At 37.1% G+C, this 21,799-nt stretch overlaps 1 protein-coding gene across 3 annotated transcripts in view; it reads left to right on the forward strand.

Annotated features, from left to right (window-relative positions):
* The window catches only part of PARG (poly(ADP-ribose) glycohydrolase), a 63,569-nt gene that overhangs the window by 7,835 nt on the left and 33,935 nt on the right, over positions 1-21,799 (forward strand). For 2 of the 3 annotated variants that reach the window (XM_084525326.1, XM_084525328.1), the window contains exons 4-8: positions 896-1,082; positions 2,328-2,450; positions 2,927-3,010; positions 5,069-5,143; positions 21,027-21,119. In XM_084525326.1, the coding sequence (XP_084381452.1) occupies positions 896-1,082; positions 2,328-2,450; positions 2,927-3,010; positions 5,069-5,143; positions 21,027-21,119 (562 nt within the window). The remainder of the gene's footprint in view (positions 1-895; positions 1,083-2,327; positions 2,451-2,926; positions 3,011-5,068; positions 5,144-21,026; positions 21,120-21,799) is intronic. The other variant, XM_084525327.1, reaches the window with a different exon arrangement.

Below are 21,799 nucleotides of genomic sequence, written 5' to 3' on the forward strand. Positions count from 1 at the left end.
CTAAAAACAACAACAAACCGAAAAGAAACACCAACAGAAGAAACTGGCACATTCTCTCCTATGGTATAAAATTTTTGATGCATTTCACAGCTTCTCAAGAGCATTACTGCATCAAATGCTCAATCAATATGATTATATTGATAAACTTGTATCCAAGTTTTATTTCTATCATAGTGTGTGTGATTTAGTTCTGTTACTGGGCAAAAAAGGTCTGCTTTCTCTGTATCTGTGTGTAACGAGAGTCTCTTTTTTTGTTGGTACAGAGTTGGTTTGTTGGGCATTTGCATGTTTTGTATGGGGGTTTCAGCAGGTTCAGGTTTTCTTCAGCAAAATGTCTTGGATCCGTGGAAATACCTATGATTGTTGAAGATGCTTTGTTCACCTGTGTTAGGTTACTTTTAAATTTAAACACTTATTGCAAATATAGTTGGCATGACAAACACAACCCTGGTGAGAAAAGGTGATAGAGTAGGTACTAGTTTAAAGGAGTATGTGCATCTGTGCATGCACGCATCTGTATTCTTGAGAAGAGTCTGTAGAAGAGATTCTGGCAAATGCTGACCTGTCTTCTGTGCCTGGTGAGGTCTTTGCTAAGGAACAAGATAATGATCGAGCACGTGGTTAAACAGAGCCTGTTGGGAAAGAGCATGGCTCTTCAGAGGAAAAAACTGCCTTGCTAACCTCCTGCAGTTCAGTGAAGGTGCCTGTAGAGAAGAGCGTTTTGATGGGCACTGTGTACGTGGATGTGTCAGGGAGGAGGCTGTTAGTGGTAGGTGTTTTCCCAAGACTAATGTTTAACCTGGGCTCACAGCAAAGACTAGCAAATAAACTGGCTTGTTTATAAATGTAGGCTGAAGTGAAAATAAAATGTTTCAATGTATTTCTGTTTTAACAGCAGGAAAGAAAAGTGTGAATTCAAACCACAGAGGCCAGGACGGAAGACTCCTAAATATATGCCACCTCCTCTTCCAACTAATAAAAAGTGGTTTGGGACACCAATTGAAGAGATGAGAAGAATGCCCATGTGTGGGGCCCGTCTTCCTCACCTGAGACCCTCAGCAAATCATACAGTAACCATCAGAGTAAGATACTTACGTGCTGAAACCAAATTTCATAAAGAGTTGGTCAATAATGTGAAATGCCATATGTTAGTCTCGCAGTAGTAGCAGGTTTTGGGAATCTTTCTTTGCCATTCCTTGTGGGACAACTGACTTTCCTGAAAATTGACTTTTTGATGCATAAAATTAGGGTATTGGGATTCTAAAGAAATGTAATTTGGGCTTTACTGCCTCTAGACTATTAGGGACAAATATTTGTCTTTTGCGTAGGAGCATGTGTCTGATTTGAGAACTGTGGGAGTTTAAATATGTCTGCAAGTAAAATTTATACTTCAAAACTTTTACGTTATATTTTAATTTTAATGCAATTCTGGTTTTGGTTTGGGATATACAAAAGGTTCAAAGTGTTCAAGATATGAAGAGAGAAAGAAAAGACAAATTGCTAGCAATTTTATCACTGTATTTTAGGCCAAATCTGACATATATGCCTTACTACTTTGGAGTAATATGCAAATTATTTTTTAACATAAAATGTGACCAGTAACCTGTAAGGTTATGGGTGAATCCTAAACAAAAGAAAAGCACATGAGGTTTGAATGCAAATAATGAGAAAATCAGTGCTGCCAGAAAGATGTACAGCAGATTAGATCTTCAACATCCCATCACTTATTTTTACATTTCTGATACTCTGTGGAATATACTTGAAATATTACTACATCTGTAATGATTTATCATTCTTTTCAGTCTCAGATTAAAGAATGGAATTTCTATACATGGCAATGGTTACATTTGGAACTCTATTTTAAGTATTTGGAAAATATTTGCATGAAACTGTATAGATGCTTAAATTTATAAATGAGGAAGTCTTCAGCTGATGTTTGGGACATAAAAATAGTGTCATGTATAACCTTTATTTCACTATGCATCAAGAGGTCAAATGATAGTTTTTTCACCAAGTTTAAGACTTGAGGGGATCTTCAAGATTCTGTAGTTTTTACCTCTAGTCTGAAAGGAGATACTGAATATTTCCCACTCATTTGTCACAGCACGTACATCTTTGGCTTTGAGCTGTGTCTAACGTTACTGTGGATTTAAAAGAGTGAAAGATGGATTTTTCTAACCAAATAACTTGTAGCTTTCCCTATTCCAAAAGAGGTAGTTATAGATGAGCTTTTTCTTAACTTGATTTCTGATCTTTATTTTTTCCATTAAAAAAAAAAAAAGAAAGTAGACCCTAAGTGTTTTCTTTTTCCTCCTTCTTTGTTTTAGGTAGATCTTCTGAGGGAAGGAGAGGTGCCTAAACCTTTCCCAACTCACTACAAAGATTTGTGGGACAACAAACACGTTAAAATGCCGTGCTCAGAACAAAATTTATACCCTGTAGAGGATGAGGTAAGACAAAATACTTACAGGAGTGCAGTAAAATAAAACTGACTTACATATAGATAAGTTTTCAGTGTACTGTGTTTTCATACATACTTGGTTATCAAGCTGTGTATGGAAACTGTAAGATCTAGTGGATGAGCATCTGGTCTGAAAAAAATGAATTCTGGATTGTGATGTTTCAAACAAAGGGGAAGACTTTTTCTTTTAGTTGTTTTACCTAACCCTCTATGTGATTATGTGATGGTGTATGTTACATGTTTAGTGGTTTTTTTTTTTTTTTTTTTTTTTTTTTTTGGACACCAACAAATATGAATGAAAGTGATACAGAGGTATTGTGCAGGTACTCAAAATATTTTGTTTATTTTAAAGAAATTCACAAAGTAACCTTTAAAATTTTGTGGCAAGGAAGTTAGTTATTACTAAATATATCATTCTGTTTTGAATAACTTCATCTGACTTTATTTTGGGCTTTTGTTTTAAAGAATGGAGACAGAACTGCTGGAAGTCGATGGGAACTAATCCAAACTGCCTTACTTAACAAATTTACATGCTCCCACGATTTGAAGGTAAGTTTATTGGTTTGAAATCAGGTCTATATACATAAACGTATAGAAGTACTTTCAGTCTTTCTGTGTACTGTTGTCAAGAAGTCTGGTTCAGTCCTATATATTTGTTATTAAAAATAAATGAATAAACAATCTCTGCTGTTCAAGGCATTTCGTAATGAATTCTACAAATTCAAAGGTGGAAGTTGGGAAACGTTTTGATTATCTCCCTGTGATCACTTCTGGTACCTTAGATTTTTATTAAATAACAGCTTTGCTGTACTGCTGCTCTGAATATAATAGCTGCTGAACAGCATTATCAAGGTCGTGTGTTTAATTCTCTTAAATGAGGTGTGTGGTGTTAGCTTTTTGTCTGTTTTTTTAAACTCAATTATAAAAAGATTATCACACTGTTTTTGGAACTTCAGTGTATAATCTATTTTCTTCCCAATTAGGACTCTCTGGTTAATTAAAAGAATTAAACTGAAGGTTTAAAAATAGTACTTTCAGTTGTTTGGAATCTATAGTCTTCCTCTACCTTTTTTTCACGTCTTCTGATATAGTTCTATTTTGAAGAACTCTGCAGGTTATTTGATGCTTGAAAAACAGCTGCTCAGAGTGCTAGGCAGCACACACATTGAATAAATAATGCCACCAGTAATTTTAATCAGAAATTATTCAGCAGTCAGTTACAAAGAAATTACTTTATTGTGGAAGCTACAAAGACCTTCATGATAAAAACGTCCTTTGTAAATGGCAAGGACGTCACGAAAACTGGGTTGTGATGAAGCTGCTCTCGGTTCCTGTTAGATTCTCTGTTGGCTTGTCATTTCTTAGATCGTGGGATGGAGCATAAATATCCCTGTTAGCTCTGCAGTTCCCTATGCAGATGCAGAAAGAATTCTAAATTTTCATCTGTCTAATGAACTGTTAAACCTTGCTGAAGTCTTTATACTGACATCTGCTGTCAATATCAGATGCTCATACGTGACTCTTAAACCTTGGTATTTTGCTGTATCACGTTTAATCAGGGAAAAAGATTTTTATTACTGTGTTAAAGAGGCGATTCTATCTGAGAGTTTCTATGGCTTGCTTGATGTGTTTTCTTGTTACCATACTGCTTAGAACAAAGTCCTGTATATGCAATGTGCTTGCATACAATGTCTAGGAAAAAAGTTCAGGTTCTTAAGTGTTCCCACTGAATTTCTTAGCTCTTGTTAAAACAAATTCTACTCCATAAATCTATACAAAGCTGTCCAGAGGTAGCTACTGCTTTGTTGATAAATATAGCATGCAGGCTTCTTCTATAGCCAGGAAGGTAGGGTGATGCACAGAAAAGTGAGTTTGAAAAAATAACTGTTCACAACAGCATGCTCAATTCTAGTTGCTGCAAAAATCTTCAAGTTTTGGAGACTACTGCTCTGTTGATAAATCTTATTGTTCTTGTTGGCTCTTTCATCAGGAATTAATGAATTTTAATTTGTAGCAGCTTAGAATTGCTATTAGTGTTTTTTTTTTTCTTCCTAAAATTAACATTATTCAGATTATCCCTGAAAGGCAAAGAAGACTATAGAAAAGCTGCAGATTCACTTTAGATAACTTCTGTCCCCCAGCAACTTGTGAAACTTACTTTTGTTAATTTTGTTTTTATTTGACTTTTTTTTTTTTTCCTGTGAGCTTTTTAAAGGCTGAAGGGTCTAGTTGATTTTGTTATGGTTCTGATTCTGTAGTCTGCTAAACTGGTAAAAATTCTGCTAGACTGCAGGGGGATGCTTTTTCTACCTCTATAAAGAAAGCAAGTTCTGGGCAGGGTGGAATGTTTATATTGTGTGTTGTAGGCAGATGCAGGTGTACCATGGAGCACTACCGACTCTAGTGTGCTCAATGCTGGACCTAAAATACGGGGTTCAGTATCATGCAGAGCTGCACCATATTAATACAGTTGCATGGATTTAGGTAGGCTCTGTGACAGGTTGTATCCACTAGATGGTACTATTCCTTCAAAAAGGAAATTAATAAAATTATTTTTCTTTTGTTAACTGAATGTCTCTGCTTTATTTTGTTGTGCTCTTTCCGCAGGAGGCTATACTGAGATACAACGTTGCTTATGCCAAGAAATGGGACTTCACAGCACTTACTGACTTCTGTGACAAGGTAAACCAAGTCGCTTGAAAATGGGAAGAAAGGCAAAATGTAAATGACTTTTGTCTTTGTGTCATAGTACTTCTGGCTTCCTTTCCCTTTTCAGGAGTAAAGGTATTGCAGTCATTTATGGGGATAGTTACTTGCCAGATAACTCAGTTAAAATTATAATTAGACTTTATAAACTAGATTCATTTTAAATCATAAGAAGCTGATTTGAGTGCATTGTAACTACTAAGGTTACTGAAGGTAAGGTGAACAATGCGTTTTTTTTATGGAAACTGTGCTTATTAATCGTTTGTTTTGACTTTTCCAGTGTCATGGTTTATTGTTTTTAAAATGTTGCTTTGTACTTCCTTAAACAACTTTAATGCTGTATTACAGTGATGTTTATATAGACCGTGCTTTGGTGGTCTAGTGTATGCTGGGATGATTAATTTAAACTGTGAAGACTCTTGAAAGGTTGCAGTGGTTTGTGTCATTTTGTATTAGCTTCTCAGAAAAGAATGGAATAGAAAAATGAGTAGTAGGTGACAAATGCAGGTTGGGCTACTTTTAATATATATCCTGACTGATGGTAAGAAACTAGGCTAGTTAATACAGTACGGGAGATGAAAATGAGATGTAATAGAGAGCATATTATTTTTTTGCAACTCAGAAGTTGTGTGTACCTGTGCTTGTTTTTTGGGTAAGGGGTTGCTAAGTTGAGTTAAGGTTCAGTAGAAATTAAATTTGATTTGAAGTGGATTTGTTAGTTACATATGTTTAAAACAGATGTCTGCTCTGTTCATGTGATCAGAGGACTGTTCTTTGGTTGCCTCTTTCCGTTGCTGTTAGGGACTGCTATTTTACAGGAGTTTTGTTTTGCATGCAATGCAATGTTACTGCTGAGAGAAGGTAGCTACAGAAATGCTGGTGGTATCTCTCACTATCTGTTGGGCATCAAATCTTTCACCAAGAGTGAAAAGGCAATTTCTGTCACCTGGGAATGATGATTTACTTCTGGGACTCCCCGATGAAGGGAGAAAATCAGTTTAAAAACATGTATTTTAGACTAACTTGAAGAACATGCAGCACTACGTTAAACGAGTAACAGTGAAGCACTATAGAATAGTGGCCCCTTAAGTATACACGTAGGAGCAAAATCCTAGCCTGGCTTTGTTTGTGGAATATATTGAGTTCAGTGAAGGGAATGTGTGGAGGGGAAACACGCAGAAAGATGCTTAAAATTGCTATTATCAACAGATGTGGGAGCTCTTCAAGCCTTGTAAATCAATGAGGCGTCTGCTTTCAAAGCATTTACAGTCTGCTTATCTGAGCAGCTTCTCAGTGAGAAGGTGAGATCCTCTCTGGAAATGCCCTGAATACAGTAGCTGTAGTGGAGTGTACCTTTTGGAGCTCTTGTATTTGGGAGCTAATGATTAAGGGCTTACCATTGGCTGTGTGTTTTCTTGTTTATCCCATGGTTTTGAGGGAATAGGGAAAGCATTTCAGGTGATATTTGCTTGCCAGAAGTTGAATAGTTTGCTTGAAAAGAAAGCTGGCTCAAGTAATCAGGCAAAGGGTGGAGCAGCCCAATAGAGAGCTGTGGGAAATAGTCACAAATATGTATTAAAAGAAAAAGATAAGACAGTCCTTGAGCCTCAGACATCTGTGCTCCTGGGCACTGTCAACTCCTAATACGTTCTTAACCAAGAATTCTGAGGTCTGATTTAGAAGGGAACTGGTTCCACAAATCTAATGGTGTGTATTTCAGTGCCTCATTTGGGCCATTGTGTTGAGATAGTACTTTAATAGGCCTGTGTTTGAGGAATTATAAAGCCTCATTTGATACTGTATATTCCAATTCTGGGCACAGCTCACCTCATCTATTAATCCGTTAAAGTTTTCGTATCAATGGGTTTCTCTTACTTTGTGTTTCATACTTTAAGTAGCTTCCTTCCGAGTTACACAGACAAAATAGGTGATCTTTTGAAAACCTACCTGTGAGTTTCAAATAAATTTTCATCTAATAGTAATTACCAATTTCTTGGACTTGTTTTTCTGTAAGATGAAACACTTTCAACTTTCTCAAGCAATAGGAAATCAATGCTGTGTATGTTTTCTGCTGTGTAGGTGTGGGTCATATTTTTTCCACTGTCTGGTACTAAGATGCATGTTCACTACCAAAAAACAAATTGACATGAGTAGACATCTTTGTCGTCCTGTGCTATATAGAGACACTTACTTTTGAATCTGTCACATTGAATTAGTAAAAGAGTGATTTTTGTCTCCTGAAGTGGACTTTTCTGTCTTGCTGAAGTTTTCTTTTTTAATGGTCAGACTTGTTGGGTGGCTTGGTGGAGGCTTCCAGGAAAGCCTGGTGGTTTTATGCAGACTGTATGGCTTTACTTGGTCCCTGTGCCATTGCTTGCTCTATAGGGCTGACCGCAATACTGATGGTTCTTGGATGGCAACAGGAGTTCAGTGGTGCATTAAAGCAGATGAAGAAATGTATATGCAATAAAATAAGTGCCCCTCTCCCTCACCATCCTTTATACTTGCAGTGCAGTTCCTGGCATCCAGAGGTAACCCCAGCATGTGGTGTAGAGCCGAGCATCTTTGTCTTTTCCTAATACTTAGTTTGCAAGGTGCGCCCCTTACGGCTGTGGACAGTATGCTAATGGCAGTCTTCCAAAGGTAGCTCATTTCTTAGACCTGTAACTCAAACGCAACATTAAGGATATTTTCCTCCTCTTAAGATTCTCTACCATACTCGGTCTTCTGTGTAGCTGTGAACAAAAGTCTGTAGAATAAAATGTAATATAACGAGCTCATTCGGGGAGACAAGTTTCACAGGCCAATTCAACTTCGTCACATAAAGCCAACAAGTTAATTGCTTTGGAATACCCAAGCAGCACCAGGCTAAAGCTTTGTTTTATTTTATAGTACTGTTTTACAGAAAGAGCTGTTATTTGGGAGAAAAAAATAAAGTCAGGTATCAGCACAGTAATGGTTACTTTTGATGTGTTTCTGGCTGGGTATGTTTATGAAGTTCATTGTCCTTTTTCACCAAGCTTTATCCCAAAAGTTTGTGTCTATTTACAGTCTTCAGGCATAAATGGAAAACTAGGCATTTTGACATTGTAGGCATAAATTTATCAGCAACAGCCAGACTGGATTTTGTGACATATTTTGCTTCTTTGTGTTTCAAATTTTGGATTTAAAATATAATAGAAGTCTTTCTGTATTCTTCTCAACACAAAAACAAACTAAGAAAAATGAAACATGCGTACATACCGTGACAAATAGAGGTGGACCAGTCCTACAAAGCTTCGTCAGAAGAGGGAGCCCTCACACTATTTTCAAAAAACTTCAATGCCAGTCAATGTTTGAAAGTAAAATTCCTATTTGTACAGTGAAGTAAATTTGGGGGCTTGGTGCTGTTTTTTCTGTTGTTGTTTCTTTTAAAAAGTTCACGGTACCCATCAGTAATGTATGTAAAGCTCTTGGTGGCTTATTTGCTTCAGACATCTGACAGGTTTGTTGTCCTCTGTGGAATTTCCGCACAGTCATATTGATTTGTTCTTCCGTCTGTTTGTTAATATTGGCAAACAGGCTTAGGATTTATTCAAGTTATTACTTACTGGGTGAGAATTATTAGTGCTAACATTTTTCATCTTACTTGCAAAATTCTTGTCATTTGAAAGTCATCCTTGCATTATTTTCCCAGAAGTTAACTAGAAACCAGAGAAGAAAGTACAGAAGGCAATCAGAAAAGGGAACATGAGGAAGCTACTGTGGATTCAGCTGTCTTGAGACCCACACCAGTGTGCATGTGGATGAGCTTTGTTTACATGAATGATGATAGCACGTAATACATGGACAGTCTTGCAATCTACACTGCTATGTACTATAGTAGGTTATTTTGTGTTTGTTTGTTTTTGTTTTCCCTTGTAGATTGGCCCTTCTGCTTCCAGGCAAGTCCAAACACCTCTGTTCTTTCCAGAGTGCAGGAAATAAAAAGTCATCGTTCAGGACTGAAGCTTTATACTTACCTCTAGCAGTAGCGCCTTTATTTAAAGGGAAAAAGACTGTTTATCATTTAAGATGATCACGTGGCCTGCTGCTTTAGTTTGGGCTTGTTGTACTGGACATTCTTTATTATTGCATTGTTCTAAAGTCTCTTAGTGCATAGGCATAATTCTTATTAAGGCTGTTTTATGAGTTCTTCCTCTTAAGGCTTACATTTGTTCTGTTCTTTCAGGAACAGGAAAGTGTTTTTAAACCTGAAAGTTATATGACCTTGTATACATGGTACCTAAATTCCTGAATAGGTGATCTTTTAAAAAAAAAAAATAAATCCGTTTTAGTTGTGTAGTGTACGAGAACTTAAGTCTGTAGCACTTAACATTGTGAAGCTTCAGGAACTTAATGATATGGAACCACTGTCACCATTAAAATCTGAGCTGTTCTTAGATGAACCTGTCTGTGAACAGCCTCATGTTTTGTTTTTGTCCTTTGCACTAGAACTGCATGAAATTGAATTATTGGGTCATACCTGAAACTTGGGAGATTTAGCAGCAATACTTAATAACAAATCTACTGGAAAATATGCAGGAAAGGCACTTAAAGTTTCGAAAAGGAACTCTTCATGCAATGAAGCAACAATGGGAGCTTTTATTGCCTACATTGTTTAATTTCAGACTTCTAAAGTCCTTTGAAACCTGGAGGATAACTATGGCACTTGCATCTTAGTTTTAGTGTCAGAAAACAAAGGAGTATTCTTTATAATTTTACCTTGCAAGCTATCTAAGTTATAGGTTCTTCTCATATGAGTTCTGTGAGTTACTGAAAAAATGTCATACTATCTCTTACAGATGTTCACCTCGAATCTGTAACTATTTTTGTTTGTCTGGACTCCTTGAGCTTGATCCTATTAGTGAAAAGCTTGTACCTGGAAAATGGAGAAGATAAAATGAGAGGAGTCAGGAATGGTTTAAGGATATGTAATAGCTTCCATATGAGGAACATTGAAATAGTCTAGGAATCTTATTTTTCGTCTTAGTTGAGAGAGAGGTGAGGAATAGATATGACAGTGGTGTCCTAAAGGAATATAACAGTCAAGAAGAAATGACCATTTATTCCTCTAGTACAACAGTTAAGGGACACTGCACAAATATTCCTATTAGGTGTGGATTTCAAAAATGAACAAAAGGAATTACCTAATTAAATAATGCATAAAAAGCTGTGGAACTCCTTTTCTCAGGGGGAGTTAAGATGCTAAGGGTTTACATCAGGTTTTGAAAGGACTTGCACAGATCCCTGGTACAGAGATCCTGTTAACGTATACACAGATACTGTGGTGGTCTCTGGGCATTTTTTAAACACTGATTACTACAAGTAATGGTGGTGTGCTGAGGGAGTGTTGCTGACTGCTTGCTGTTAAGACTTTGCTAGCCATCTTTTATTCATCTCTGTCAGACAGGTTTGAGGATATTGTGGACATTTGTCCATTTTTACATTCTTCTGACTTTGGATTGAGGATGAGAGGCAGAAGTAGCCTTCGCATTCAGCCTGCACTGTGTTGTAACACCAATATGAGATGTTGCTGACAGAAAGACATGGGAATCTATATGCTACTTGCTTTTAGAAGGACAAAATAGTTATGTTAGTTGACACTAAGTGAGCATCACTTGAAGGTGCTTATGCCTTTTAAAATATTTTTTTTTCAGGTGTGCTGCAGAACTTTAAACCCCTTGTTCCTACTTGATGCAAGTAGGAAGGCTTGAATGGAATACACTATCATTATCTCTACAAAGAAGCTCTCTTTCTCCACTACATAATGCTTGGTTTTCACTGACTGGGTTTGGCTTTTGATGTTCAAAAAAGCACGAGTGTGGTTGCAGTGACAATTTATGGACATTCTGTGGTCTTTTTGTCTTCTGGGAAAGCTGTTTGAAGCCAATCAAACTGTGTAATGACAAGGATATACACAATTGATTACAGTGTAAGCAAGACTCACTGATTTAAACCTTAAAACTGGCTATTAGAAGTTGTGGGTATGTGGGTTTGGTTTTGTTTTGTTTTTCCCTTATGGCAGTCTCCTTATGGCAGTTTCCCTTATGGCTGATTCTAAAATCTGGTACAAAGCTATGTAGCAGGAAAACAAGGTCAGTTGTCACATTGAAGCAATGCATTGTAATTTTTCTTCACTCTTTGTGCTTTTATGTGATTATAGGATATAGGCTATTAAAAAACATTGTCTTAAAACTGCAACTAATTAATTTTGAACCAGGATTAGAAAAGGAGTCCTACTTCTCCCTGCTTCTTTCTATTAAAACTCACATGATGATCATTCTTCTGGATGTTAGATCCTTTTGGAAGTCTGGAACAGTCAGGGCATAAGGCTTCATTGTCATCTATTTTTATGCACAGGAGTCTGTAAATTTCTAGAAGAACAATAACTCTTTCAGATTTCCTATAAATATTTATTAAAATTTATCAAGTTTATATATTCGTTAAAGATAAACGTGTAGCAAATAGGCAAATAAATTTATAAATACAAATGTATAGTCTTTTCTATTTTCTGTAAATATCATGCATCCATATTACAGATGTTTTGTTCTTTCAAACGGCTCATCTCCTTTTTCTTGAAAAAAATTAAGTTCTTCATTGTGCTACAAATTTTACATTTACACAAATATTTATTGTCTAAAATTTGGCTTAGCAACATTCATATGGAAATGTGCCCATACTTTATAAGTTAGCACTTTTTTCTACTGTAGATGTTCTGTGCAGTTTCTAGAATATAGGAGGATGTTCTTAATGAGTGGTGCAGGAGTCTCCTCTACAAGGAGTCTTATTCCTATTAGTTGGTGCTTTGTATTTAGGAATAATACAAAGAAATGGAAAAGAGATGTGGTATGTTACACTGAACAATGTAGCAAGTGTGTTATGTTGAATTGTGGCATAAAACTAGTAAAACCTGGGATAAAATCTACAAGATGCCTTTACTGTATCTTTTGGTGGAAGTATAGTTTCCCATTTGAACGTGTTGCCACATAGTATACTGGTGCATCTGGCATGAGCTTGTTACTTTTAGAAGATGTCAGATACAAGTAATTGATGGAAGAGGGACCACATTTAAAGCTTGATAACTTAGTATTTGCACCTCTGATTTTTCTACTGACAGTTTGTCTACTGCTTCTCTAAGACTTCCTTGTGTTTTGAGATCACCAAGCTGATAAGAATGAAATTAAAAAACGTGCTCTTAAGTAAATATTTCCATTGAAAAATTGAAATTGCAAAATTTCACAACCACAGAACCTCAGCCTGTGGTCTTAAGCTTTATTAAATACCCTTAAATTTAAGATTAAGAAAACTTAGAAAATACCTGGACAATTTTGGAAAGGATACTTCCTTTGTTTTAAAACATTATTTCCATCTTTTCTTCTAAGAAAGAGAATGTAAACTCAACATATCTGAAGATGATTTGACTGTAGTTGGATTATGACTGAGCTCTGGATTTTCCTTAATTTTTTTGAAAAGGACTACACTGTTAAGAAAACTATTGCTGTTTAGTATATGTGTATCCTGAGAGATTTTTGGTTCTAATAAGGCTTTACGCTATTCTTGACTCCTAGCAGGTCTTAGGAACTATGTCAGTCTTTCCTGTATGTTTTGTTGTTTGAATGACCTGCTGGAAGAAAATGATTGCTGTAATCAGAGGTATTGGAACAGAAAGAATTTTAAAGGACCAAATTGTTCTGGTGACTGGTTTTTTGATAAATCATTTTTATAATTGTTTGGACAGTACTAACAGAAGTGAGCATTGTACAGAGATGTCAGCATTACAAAGGTAGGCTTTTAAGCAAGAAACAAAATGTCCCAAGGCTGAAAAGAGCCTATCCATTGCTCTTCACTGGATTTCATTTTAGTCCAGATGTTTTCAAACAATTTTCATTGCATCAGCCTACCTTTTTCAAATCTAAACTAAAAAATGTCTTTTTGAATGTGCTGAGAAGGGTTTCCTTTTCACAGCATCAGAAAGGAATTTGTCCCCATATTGTTAAAAAAAAAAAAATGTAAGCTTCTCTGGGGAGAGAGGGAAACATGCATTTTGTACCCATTCAAAATGCTAGTAGCTAAGCATTGTAGAGGTGAAATGGCAATGTGTACTGAATTGCTTATTGTTCGTTTTCTGTACTTCCCAATAAAACAGCTGAGTATTTTTGAAGTGGTGCTTTATAAGCACCATCACAATGACTGTTGCATAGACTCAGGATTACCAGGGAAGGGATTTCTACATATACCAGTTGTAGTTCTAATTATAAAGTCAAAAGTGTTTGTGGATATGTAATGCTTTGAGACAATGGAAAGATAACCCGTAAGATCTCTTCAATAGTTTTACCCTGTATTGGGAACATTCCTGTTTAAAATAATAATAATAATGAATACGAAGATCTGTGGTTTAAAGTCTACCTTCTGTTAGTTGTTTTGTTTGTTTGAGGGCAGAATGCTGATGGAAAATTTTCTTTGCTTCCATTAGATTACATTTTTTATTTATCCATACTTTACCCTGCTATCGCAAATGAATGAAAGAAACTTCTTTTGTTTGCTATGGTTTTCCTTAGCTGCTTTATGCCTTTAAGTTTTTAATGTCTGGAGCTGTTAAAACAAAAAAAGTGGTGGTGGTAATAAAAAAAACAACAAAACCTCATGAGATACTCTCTGAAATAATTGTTAAGTATCTGATAACTTTTAGATGTTCCCCTAGTATAGGTCTTAGCAGATGTTTTCAAAATCATAGCAGTAATGAACTTTGCCCGCTGCCCAAGTATTTTTTTTTTAGGGAGGTAAAAGTTTTGAATGAATGTGGAAACTGATCTATTTTATCCTCATCTTTTCAGTCAGGTGAAAGATGGAGGCTTTTCCCTCGTGTTATGGCCCTGCTATAAAAACAAGGCCATAGCCTTTTTCAGTGCTTTGTACTTCCCAACTCAGGAGCATTTGGAAAGTGGTATTTGACTCTTCCTTCCAGGAGTCTGCCATTGCTTTGGATATGGTTGTGGCACTTCCGCTCAGGATAGAATTGCTTTTCAAGCATGTGCAGGTGGAGCCTGCTTGTGGCCTGGGGAGAGCTGGGACGCAGGTTTCACTCCTTGCCAATGAGTGTGGTTGAGGTTAGATTTCTGGTACAGAGGAAGTATAAAAGGGGTTTTTAAAACCATTAAAAGGAGATACAAAATTAAATATATTTATTTTTTTTCCTCTCATAAATGACTGGACTTTATCTAGAATGTTGAAAAGCTTTAAGAGCACAGCTGCAGTTGTTAGGGATGATACACCTGAGAGAGCATTTCAGGGCTGGATTGGCAGAAGACGTGAATGAGCCTTCAGGGGGGAAAAAAATAAACAAAAGTGAATTAACCTCTGCCTTGTAAGCTGTCTTCCTTTTTCCTTTTGAAGTGTCAGTTTGTGGTTTTGATAAATGTCAGAAGCATTCTTCTTCTCAAATAAGAGTCTTTTCTGCATAATCCTGTGTTATGTCCTTTTTTTTTTTTTTTTTTTTTTTTTTTTCCTCCTCCCTCCATAGATTACTTTGTCCTTGCTCTGGTTTCTAATCAGACAAGGGCTCAAGAAATTAGATGGATTTGACAGCTAAGTGTGTTTCCTACTGAATTAGTTTTGTAAGGGAGCTAAAGGAGGCAGGTGAGAGTTTATTATTTCCTGGACTTGTAGAAGTTCATTAACCTAAATAGGAACTAAAGTAAAATATTGGGTTTTCCCTGCCCCCTCTCTCATCTATTCCTCCCCCGTGCTTTGCTTCAAGGTTTCAACCTTGTTTATATGTATAATATTTTGCATTATGGCCAACAGCCTGTTGTACATATGCATACAAGTCAGTGTGCTGCAGCCTGAAGTCTCTGTCTAGGTACTGGGTATGCCAGTAGTGGAGGCACAAGAAGTTCAAATAGAGTTCATCTGCTCTCTGGCCAGAAGAAAAGACTTTCCAGAGAGTATGATTTAGTGAAGCTTTTTATTTCATGCATATTAAATTAATATACTAGTTTTCAAAGTCACTTAACAAGAACTTGTTTGGGCTTTTTTGTTTTGTTTCCCAGCTGTTCCGAATAACCCATTGAGAAAGTCTGCTTTCAGGATTCTCTGACTCTTAAAAGTACTTATGAAAAGAATGAAAGTAAGGAAGGCAGTGCAGATTGGCAATCTGAGGCTGTTCTACGTTCTGGTAAAAGACTTGAATAGTGTAGTTCTGGTATTATAATTCTGCTAATAGACTTGAATATAATGGACAATGGCTTGGTTATTTTATTGGCACTGAAGTGCTTTAGTTGTGGATGGAGACTCAACCAGGTTTAAGTGTTGCACAAACAGTGAACAAAAAGCATTTGACTTCTATTTGGGACAGAGGAGAACAAGTATGTAAGTGTAGCGTGCTCAGGAATTAAGAGAAAAGGAAGACATTATACTGTACACTAACAATCTGTTACATGATTGCTTAAATACACAAGTTTTTGTATAAGCATCATCTCAAAGGAAAGCCTTAGCTTAAGGGGAGACACTTCAGGATGTCTCGGAGGGTCTTTTGTGGAACACACTTTTGGGAAAAAAAAGTGGGAAATGGAAATTATGAACATTATCAAAATGTGGACAGGAGCTAATATTATGTGGAAAAGTGAGAGCACAACAGAGCTTTTCTCTCAAGTCAGCAATAGAGGACCTCTTGGAAGGGAGGTACAGTCTGTGCACTGAATGGGGGAAAAATATCATTTTAAATGCTTACAAATAGAAAAAAGGTTTTAATGCTCTTTTTAATTTCTTAAGAAATTAAGCCTTCAAACACAAGTTCGTATTCTCCTTTTTCTCCCAAATTAGTTCTCACTTTTTTCAGTTTTCTGTTTTCCCTGTAATCCTCACCAAAATTGAAAAATCACAAAAGTTGATCAGACTTCTATTCAGAAAACCATTCTGAGTTGCATTAGGCTTCATGGTTCAGACTGATACCAGATTTCTTGCATGTGGCACTGAGCTAGTCTTCCTCTTTGGAAAAATGTGACTAGTACTCCTTTGTTCACTTTCCTCCTTCAGGTCTGCGATTCAAAGACAAGGAGATATATTAATGGTATGTCTAGGTAAACTAGATACGTTATATGCTACGCTTCTATTTGCTGTCAGGTTTCTCAGTTCGGAAGTGTTTGATATGTAGATCTTAATGTCTTGTAAATAAATACAGAGTTTGTTTTATTTGAGACAAATTGAAGGTAGTGAGGAAAGAATCCTGAGACTAGTAGAATAAGATTACTGTGAATACAGTAGATAGAAGTTACCCAGTTGGTCTAATGTATTAGTTAGGAGGCCATTACCACCTGTAACCCTATGAGATCTTACATTAGAGCAATTAGGAAAACTCACTGGAAAGGCAGTTCAGTGCAGTAGCTGATTATACAGTGCATTTACAAGCAGGAACTGAAATAAAGCAGTTCTAAGAAAGTACAGGCAGCACTGTGACAGATGGGAAGGAAAAAGGAGGCTGAAACCCATTAGAATTAGGGAACGAGACATCAAGTCTGAAGTCTGACCTCTGTTTTTCCTCTTCGTCCTTAAGAACGTGCGTGGTTCAGGTGGTCATTGTCCTGCTGCTGAAGTTAATATGGGGAAGTAAAAACAAATTGAAAACATTAAGCTATTGCTGTCTTAGCATCTTGTTTTGCCTGCTGACTTGATTATTCTATCTATCTTCCCATGTGATAGATGGAGGTGTCCAAGTTTGTGTTCTGTATGTGTAGCTGGTTTGGTTTGATGAGCTGTCAGATTTAGATTTAAACTCTACCATCACTATCAACCCATGCTACCTCAGATCCTTCTTGCTGGGACTGTCAGGCATGCTCATTCGTTACATTTTGGAGGACTAGTTTATAGTGACAAGAGGCTATTACTTACAGCAGTAGTTAGACCTCTTTGCTGCTCTGTAAATGTTCATTTTGTAAAATTGCAATGCAAGTTTGGCTAAGAGCTCTTACCTCTGCTACAGCTCGCTGAACCATTTGCATCTTATGAATTGGAGCCCTAAGTCATTTTTGTTTAGTCAATCACTCCACTGCAAATACTGATGAAATCGCTGAGGGATTTCTTTGGAAAAAGGCAATTCATGTTTTGTAACTCTGATTACATGTACTTTCCCGTTGGAGATAACCCCTGCTCTTATTCCATTCCTAAATAATTTTTACATGATTGGAGGACTATGAATAAAGTCAACAATATATTTTTGTTTTGCTTCAAACCCTGAAAGAAGCTGCAGAGGGTATGTATGTATAATAAGGAAAGGAGAAAAAGATCAATTCTTTTAAAAAAAAAACAAAATTGCTATGGTAGCTAATGTATTTTTTATCAAAAACTCTTGAAAACCATTTTGTATTTTAGAACTCTTTAAGTTATAAAACAAATACTGAACATTCAAAAATGAAATTCACTCCTTTTTCTTAATGTTTGCATAGTTGCAGCCTTGAAAAAGACTGTATATAGTTAAAAGCACATTACTGAATAAAGTTACTGAATTTTAAAATACATACAATAAAATACAGGTGTCCCTGTACTAGACATTCTTCAGTGAGATTCTTCTTGCAACAGCTTTGCACTAACTGCAACGCTGCTTCTTCAGCAAAGAGTTGCTTTGTAGCCCATTGGCAAGGGGACTGTCTGGTTCTGTTTTACCTACCCTGCACCGGGTTGGTAATGCATGACCCTTTGGTAGGCTGCTCTGACTTACCTGTCCTCCACTGCACTAGTCCCCCGGGTTATTTTCCTGTTGGGTCAGTAAGCTGAAGGATCTCAAGAACATGGGATGGGTGGGTGTATTTGAGGATGAAGAATTATACATCCCTCTTTCAGTGACAATAAGTAAGTAGAATATGCAGTACGACTCTAAATAGGTTGCTTCTTATATCGGTACAAGTCATTGCTTTCTGAAAAGAGGGTTTCCTTCTAAATAAATCTGTATTCAGTTCTGTGACCAGGTGTTCTTTGTGCTGCTGCAGGGTTCTCCCATGCTGGTGTTTGTATCGTGGGATGTCTGTCAGGTGTCAGCACTCCATATCCTGGAGTCCGTTTACCTTCCATGGCTGTCATTTTTTTCCTTTTTTTTTTTTTTTTTATTGTTTTCTACGTCTGAGAAGTGTGTTACAGATGAAAACCAGGCTCCACACAGCACTGAGCATAGCTGAGAACATGTACTGATAGTGGGTGGCCTAAAAAGCTGCTGGTATGCTGCTTTGGTGGTCAAGAGGATGAGGGTGAAGCAGACAGGGTTTTGCAGGTGTTCTCTGCCTATGAAACCTCATAGGAAGAACCTGGGCAGAAAAGGTAAGGGTAGGATTACACTGATGTGGCTGTGACTCAAGTTACTTGGTTCTCTAGGAACTTAAAGGTGAGGAAGGCTGTGTGCTTCTGACTTATTGCTGCTGTTCAGTAATGGCTTATAGCCTCAAGAGAAGCACAGGACTGAATATTGCACCCAAAGAGTTGTTTTTAGGGAGAAAGTTTTTGGGAGAAGTCAGAAGAGCTGTGCCCAAATAGGGGAGCATTTAAAACAGGGACATTTAGGCTGCTTGGTTCAATTAGAGAAGGGTAGAGCTGGCAGTTCCTTGGCAAGGTTTGTGAGCTTAGCTCTTGTAGTGGTCGTATTGAAGTTGTGGGGTCCTTCAAGTGACTTACCCTGTGACAATCCTTTCAAAAAATACAACGGCAGCAATAAAAAGTCGTTTGTCATTTAGATGTAGGAATAGCAACAAAAAGCCATTTGTCATTTTGATGTAGGCATAATCTGTCTGAAGTCCAATGAAAATGCTTCTGAGCATTAACAGCTTGCGATTTTGATGGTTTTGTTAGCGAAGGTCTAGTAAAAATTGTGTATGGGAATAATTTAGAAAGGAGGCTGTTCTGGTACAACATTAGGAAGATAAGGAGAATGAAAAGTAGCATTTCAGAGTTGAAAAGTAAACTTTCTGGTTATGTATTCTGTATCAGAGCTGAGCTGAACAGTTGCTGGCCCTGCTTCTGCTTTGGGAAGAAATCGTCTCATACCATTGTTATATTGTTTTAAAAGAAGCATAAAGAGAAGGTTGAAGCCTTGACAGCTATGACAAAGTCCGGTGCCGTAATGTGTCACCAGATAAGTGATACTGTACAGTCTGTGGCAGTCAGCAAAGCACAGCAGCCACTCTTTATGTGTCAATTCTAGAAGAGAGGAAGTGTTACCCGAAGGGGAGAGAATATCAGAATTTGACAGCCTGGTAGACATCTGAGGTTAAGTGTCATCTCTTGAATAGATTTAACTTACATATTCATTTTATTTATTGAGATCTGAAATTCAGTCCTTAAATGCATATTTGGTTTGTTTCTGGTAAGTAAAAGCATCACACATAAGAACAGGGAAAAGTTTCCTGCTAGAGCAGATGATGATAAAGTTTGGGTGATAATTTTCAGTATCTGACCTATTCTGTGTAAAACTAAGTATATATGTAGCCAACAGCAGTAGAAGTGAGATAAACATTTATTAGTCTTAAAAAAGAAAAAAAAGTTAGTTGCATTCCTCCTCCATTGAATGATTTTCAGATCTCCTAGGTTTGCTGTTCTTTGTAAGTTCTTGTTTCAATTCACAATTAATTCACCTTGTTTGTATGTATCCCTGAGCAGCATACGTAATGTATGGGAAGTAACTATGTAGGCATTGGGATTATTATTTTATTCTTTCATACAGACACATACCCACAGTGTGCTGTTTGTTCTCTATTTGTTTTGTTGTTTGTTTTTTTTTTTTTTTTTTAACTTCCTGAGCACTCGGCATTTCATATCACTTGAAAGAGGATGGACTAGAGCAGAGATACTTCTGTTATTTTAATGATCTCAGAAGATCCGAAACTGCTAGCCTCCAAACAATATTTTCAGCTTGTGTTTTATGGGGAACAGTACGTGTTGGAAAGTAGGCATCTTCATTTCCATTGGTTGAGCTTGGAACTGGCATTTGCAACTTAGAAGAGAGAGCTGGGCTCCTTGCTGGCAGCTCTGGCTGCATTGGCTTGATAACCAGATTGGACTTGCCAAAGCTGCCAAACACACAGGCTGCGGGCCAGGCAGTGTCAGGAAAGGAGTTGAGAATGGGGCAGAGGGGCTGGGTGTGACCAGGTCTTGAGTGTAAAAGCTTTGAAAAACCTCGTGTAGTTGCGGTCTCTCCATCTGGGGAAGCCAGTTACAGGAAGAGGCCGGTGAGGTGGCAGCTTCAGCATGGGAGAACTTGAGGGACCCGGTAGGTTGCATCCTTTAACAAAAGTAATCCGGTGGCTGTGGGTACTGGGGGAACGTGATGGGATGGGGGTGAGGAGCAGAGTGGCCAGGCTGGCGTGCTCTTAGAGCATTTCCTGTTGCTGCTGCTGAGGACCATCGGTCTGCCCCACAGTGTGTTCCTGTGTCCTTAACAGGAGAACGTTACAGGTGCTTGCCTTGGTGTACGGCCTGAATATGAAAGTAAATCAAACCACGCCAGTACTTCAGTGGTTATGTAGTGATTTGTACTAGTGGAGAATTTGGTTCATTGCTTTGAAAAGAGTTAAACTAACTTATTCAAGATTCTTTTGTAGTGCATTTGATGACACGCAACTTTTTAGAGAGAGAGAATAGTTTGTATATTTCAGTTTAGTGGATTATTGCATAGTAAAATGCAGTGAGGTACTATGATAATAAATGCTATGGATTTGAATTAAGCTAATAGAACCTGTTTTTTCCTTCCATTTCTTTTGAATGCATCCTGCCTTCACAAACTTGTTTTGTACAGTTATTTCTGAGATTATTTTTTTAAATTATTCTTTATAAAAAGGTCTATTTTTTCCCTCTTGAATAGGTTCTTGAAGATGCAGAGGCCCAGCATTTGTTTCAGTCCATTCTTCCTGATATGGTCAAGCTTGCGCTTTGTCTCCCTAGTATCTGCACACAGGTAAGTAAACATAGCTAGTAAAATGTTCTCTGGCAGACCGGTTTTCTGCAAACTGAAACTAATGGCTAGGGTCAAAAGATCAAGCTTACATTATATTCTTAATAAAGATATAGCTTTTGTATTGAATGTAGCTGAAGCTGAGGGAACAGAATGGACAATACACATCTATAACAATATAATAGAATCACACTTATCAACTGAAATACTTCAATAAGCTTGAAACACCTGATTTTCACTTCTTAGAGCGTAGAAGTAATGTTTTCATAAAGCATTCTGTGAGAGCATACTTTATCCTACTTAGAGCAATGCAATACTTGTGCACATAAAAACTTCAACTAATTCTTTGTTATTGTTACAGGAATCAGTTCTGTGGGTTGTAAAGCTAATAAAAGCCTTACTGTGAATAATTTCGTTGAAATGAATAGGACTAGTCAAACAAGTGAGGTTGCATGATAACACACTGGCAGGGTTAGGACTAACTTCTAAGCTCCTTTGTCACAATTTTCTACACTGATTTTTGTTGAACTGGTGCAAGTTCAACAAATTTTTTCTTACTTCGTGCAGAAGATGTTCTATGACAGGTAGATAATTTCAAGCAATATGAATATTGAAGCTTTTGCTTTCACTGGTAGGACAATTTTTTGAGACTGCCAAGAAGTTTCTGAACACAAAGTAACACA

Source organism: Aythya ferina (assembly GCF_964211825.1).
Source record: "Aythya ferina genome assembly, chromosome: 7".
NCBI classification, from domain to species: domain Eukaryota; kingdom Metazoa; phylum Chordata; class Aves; order Anseriformes; family Anatidae; genus Aythya; species Aythya ferina.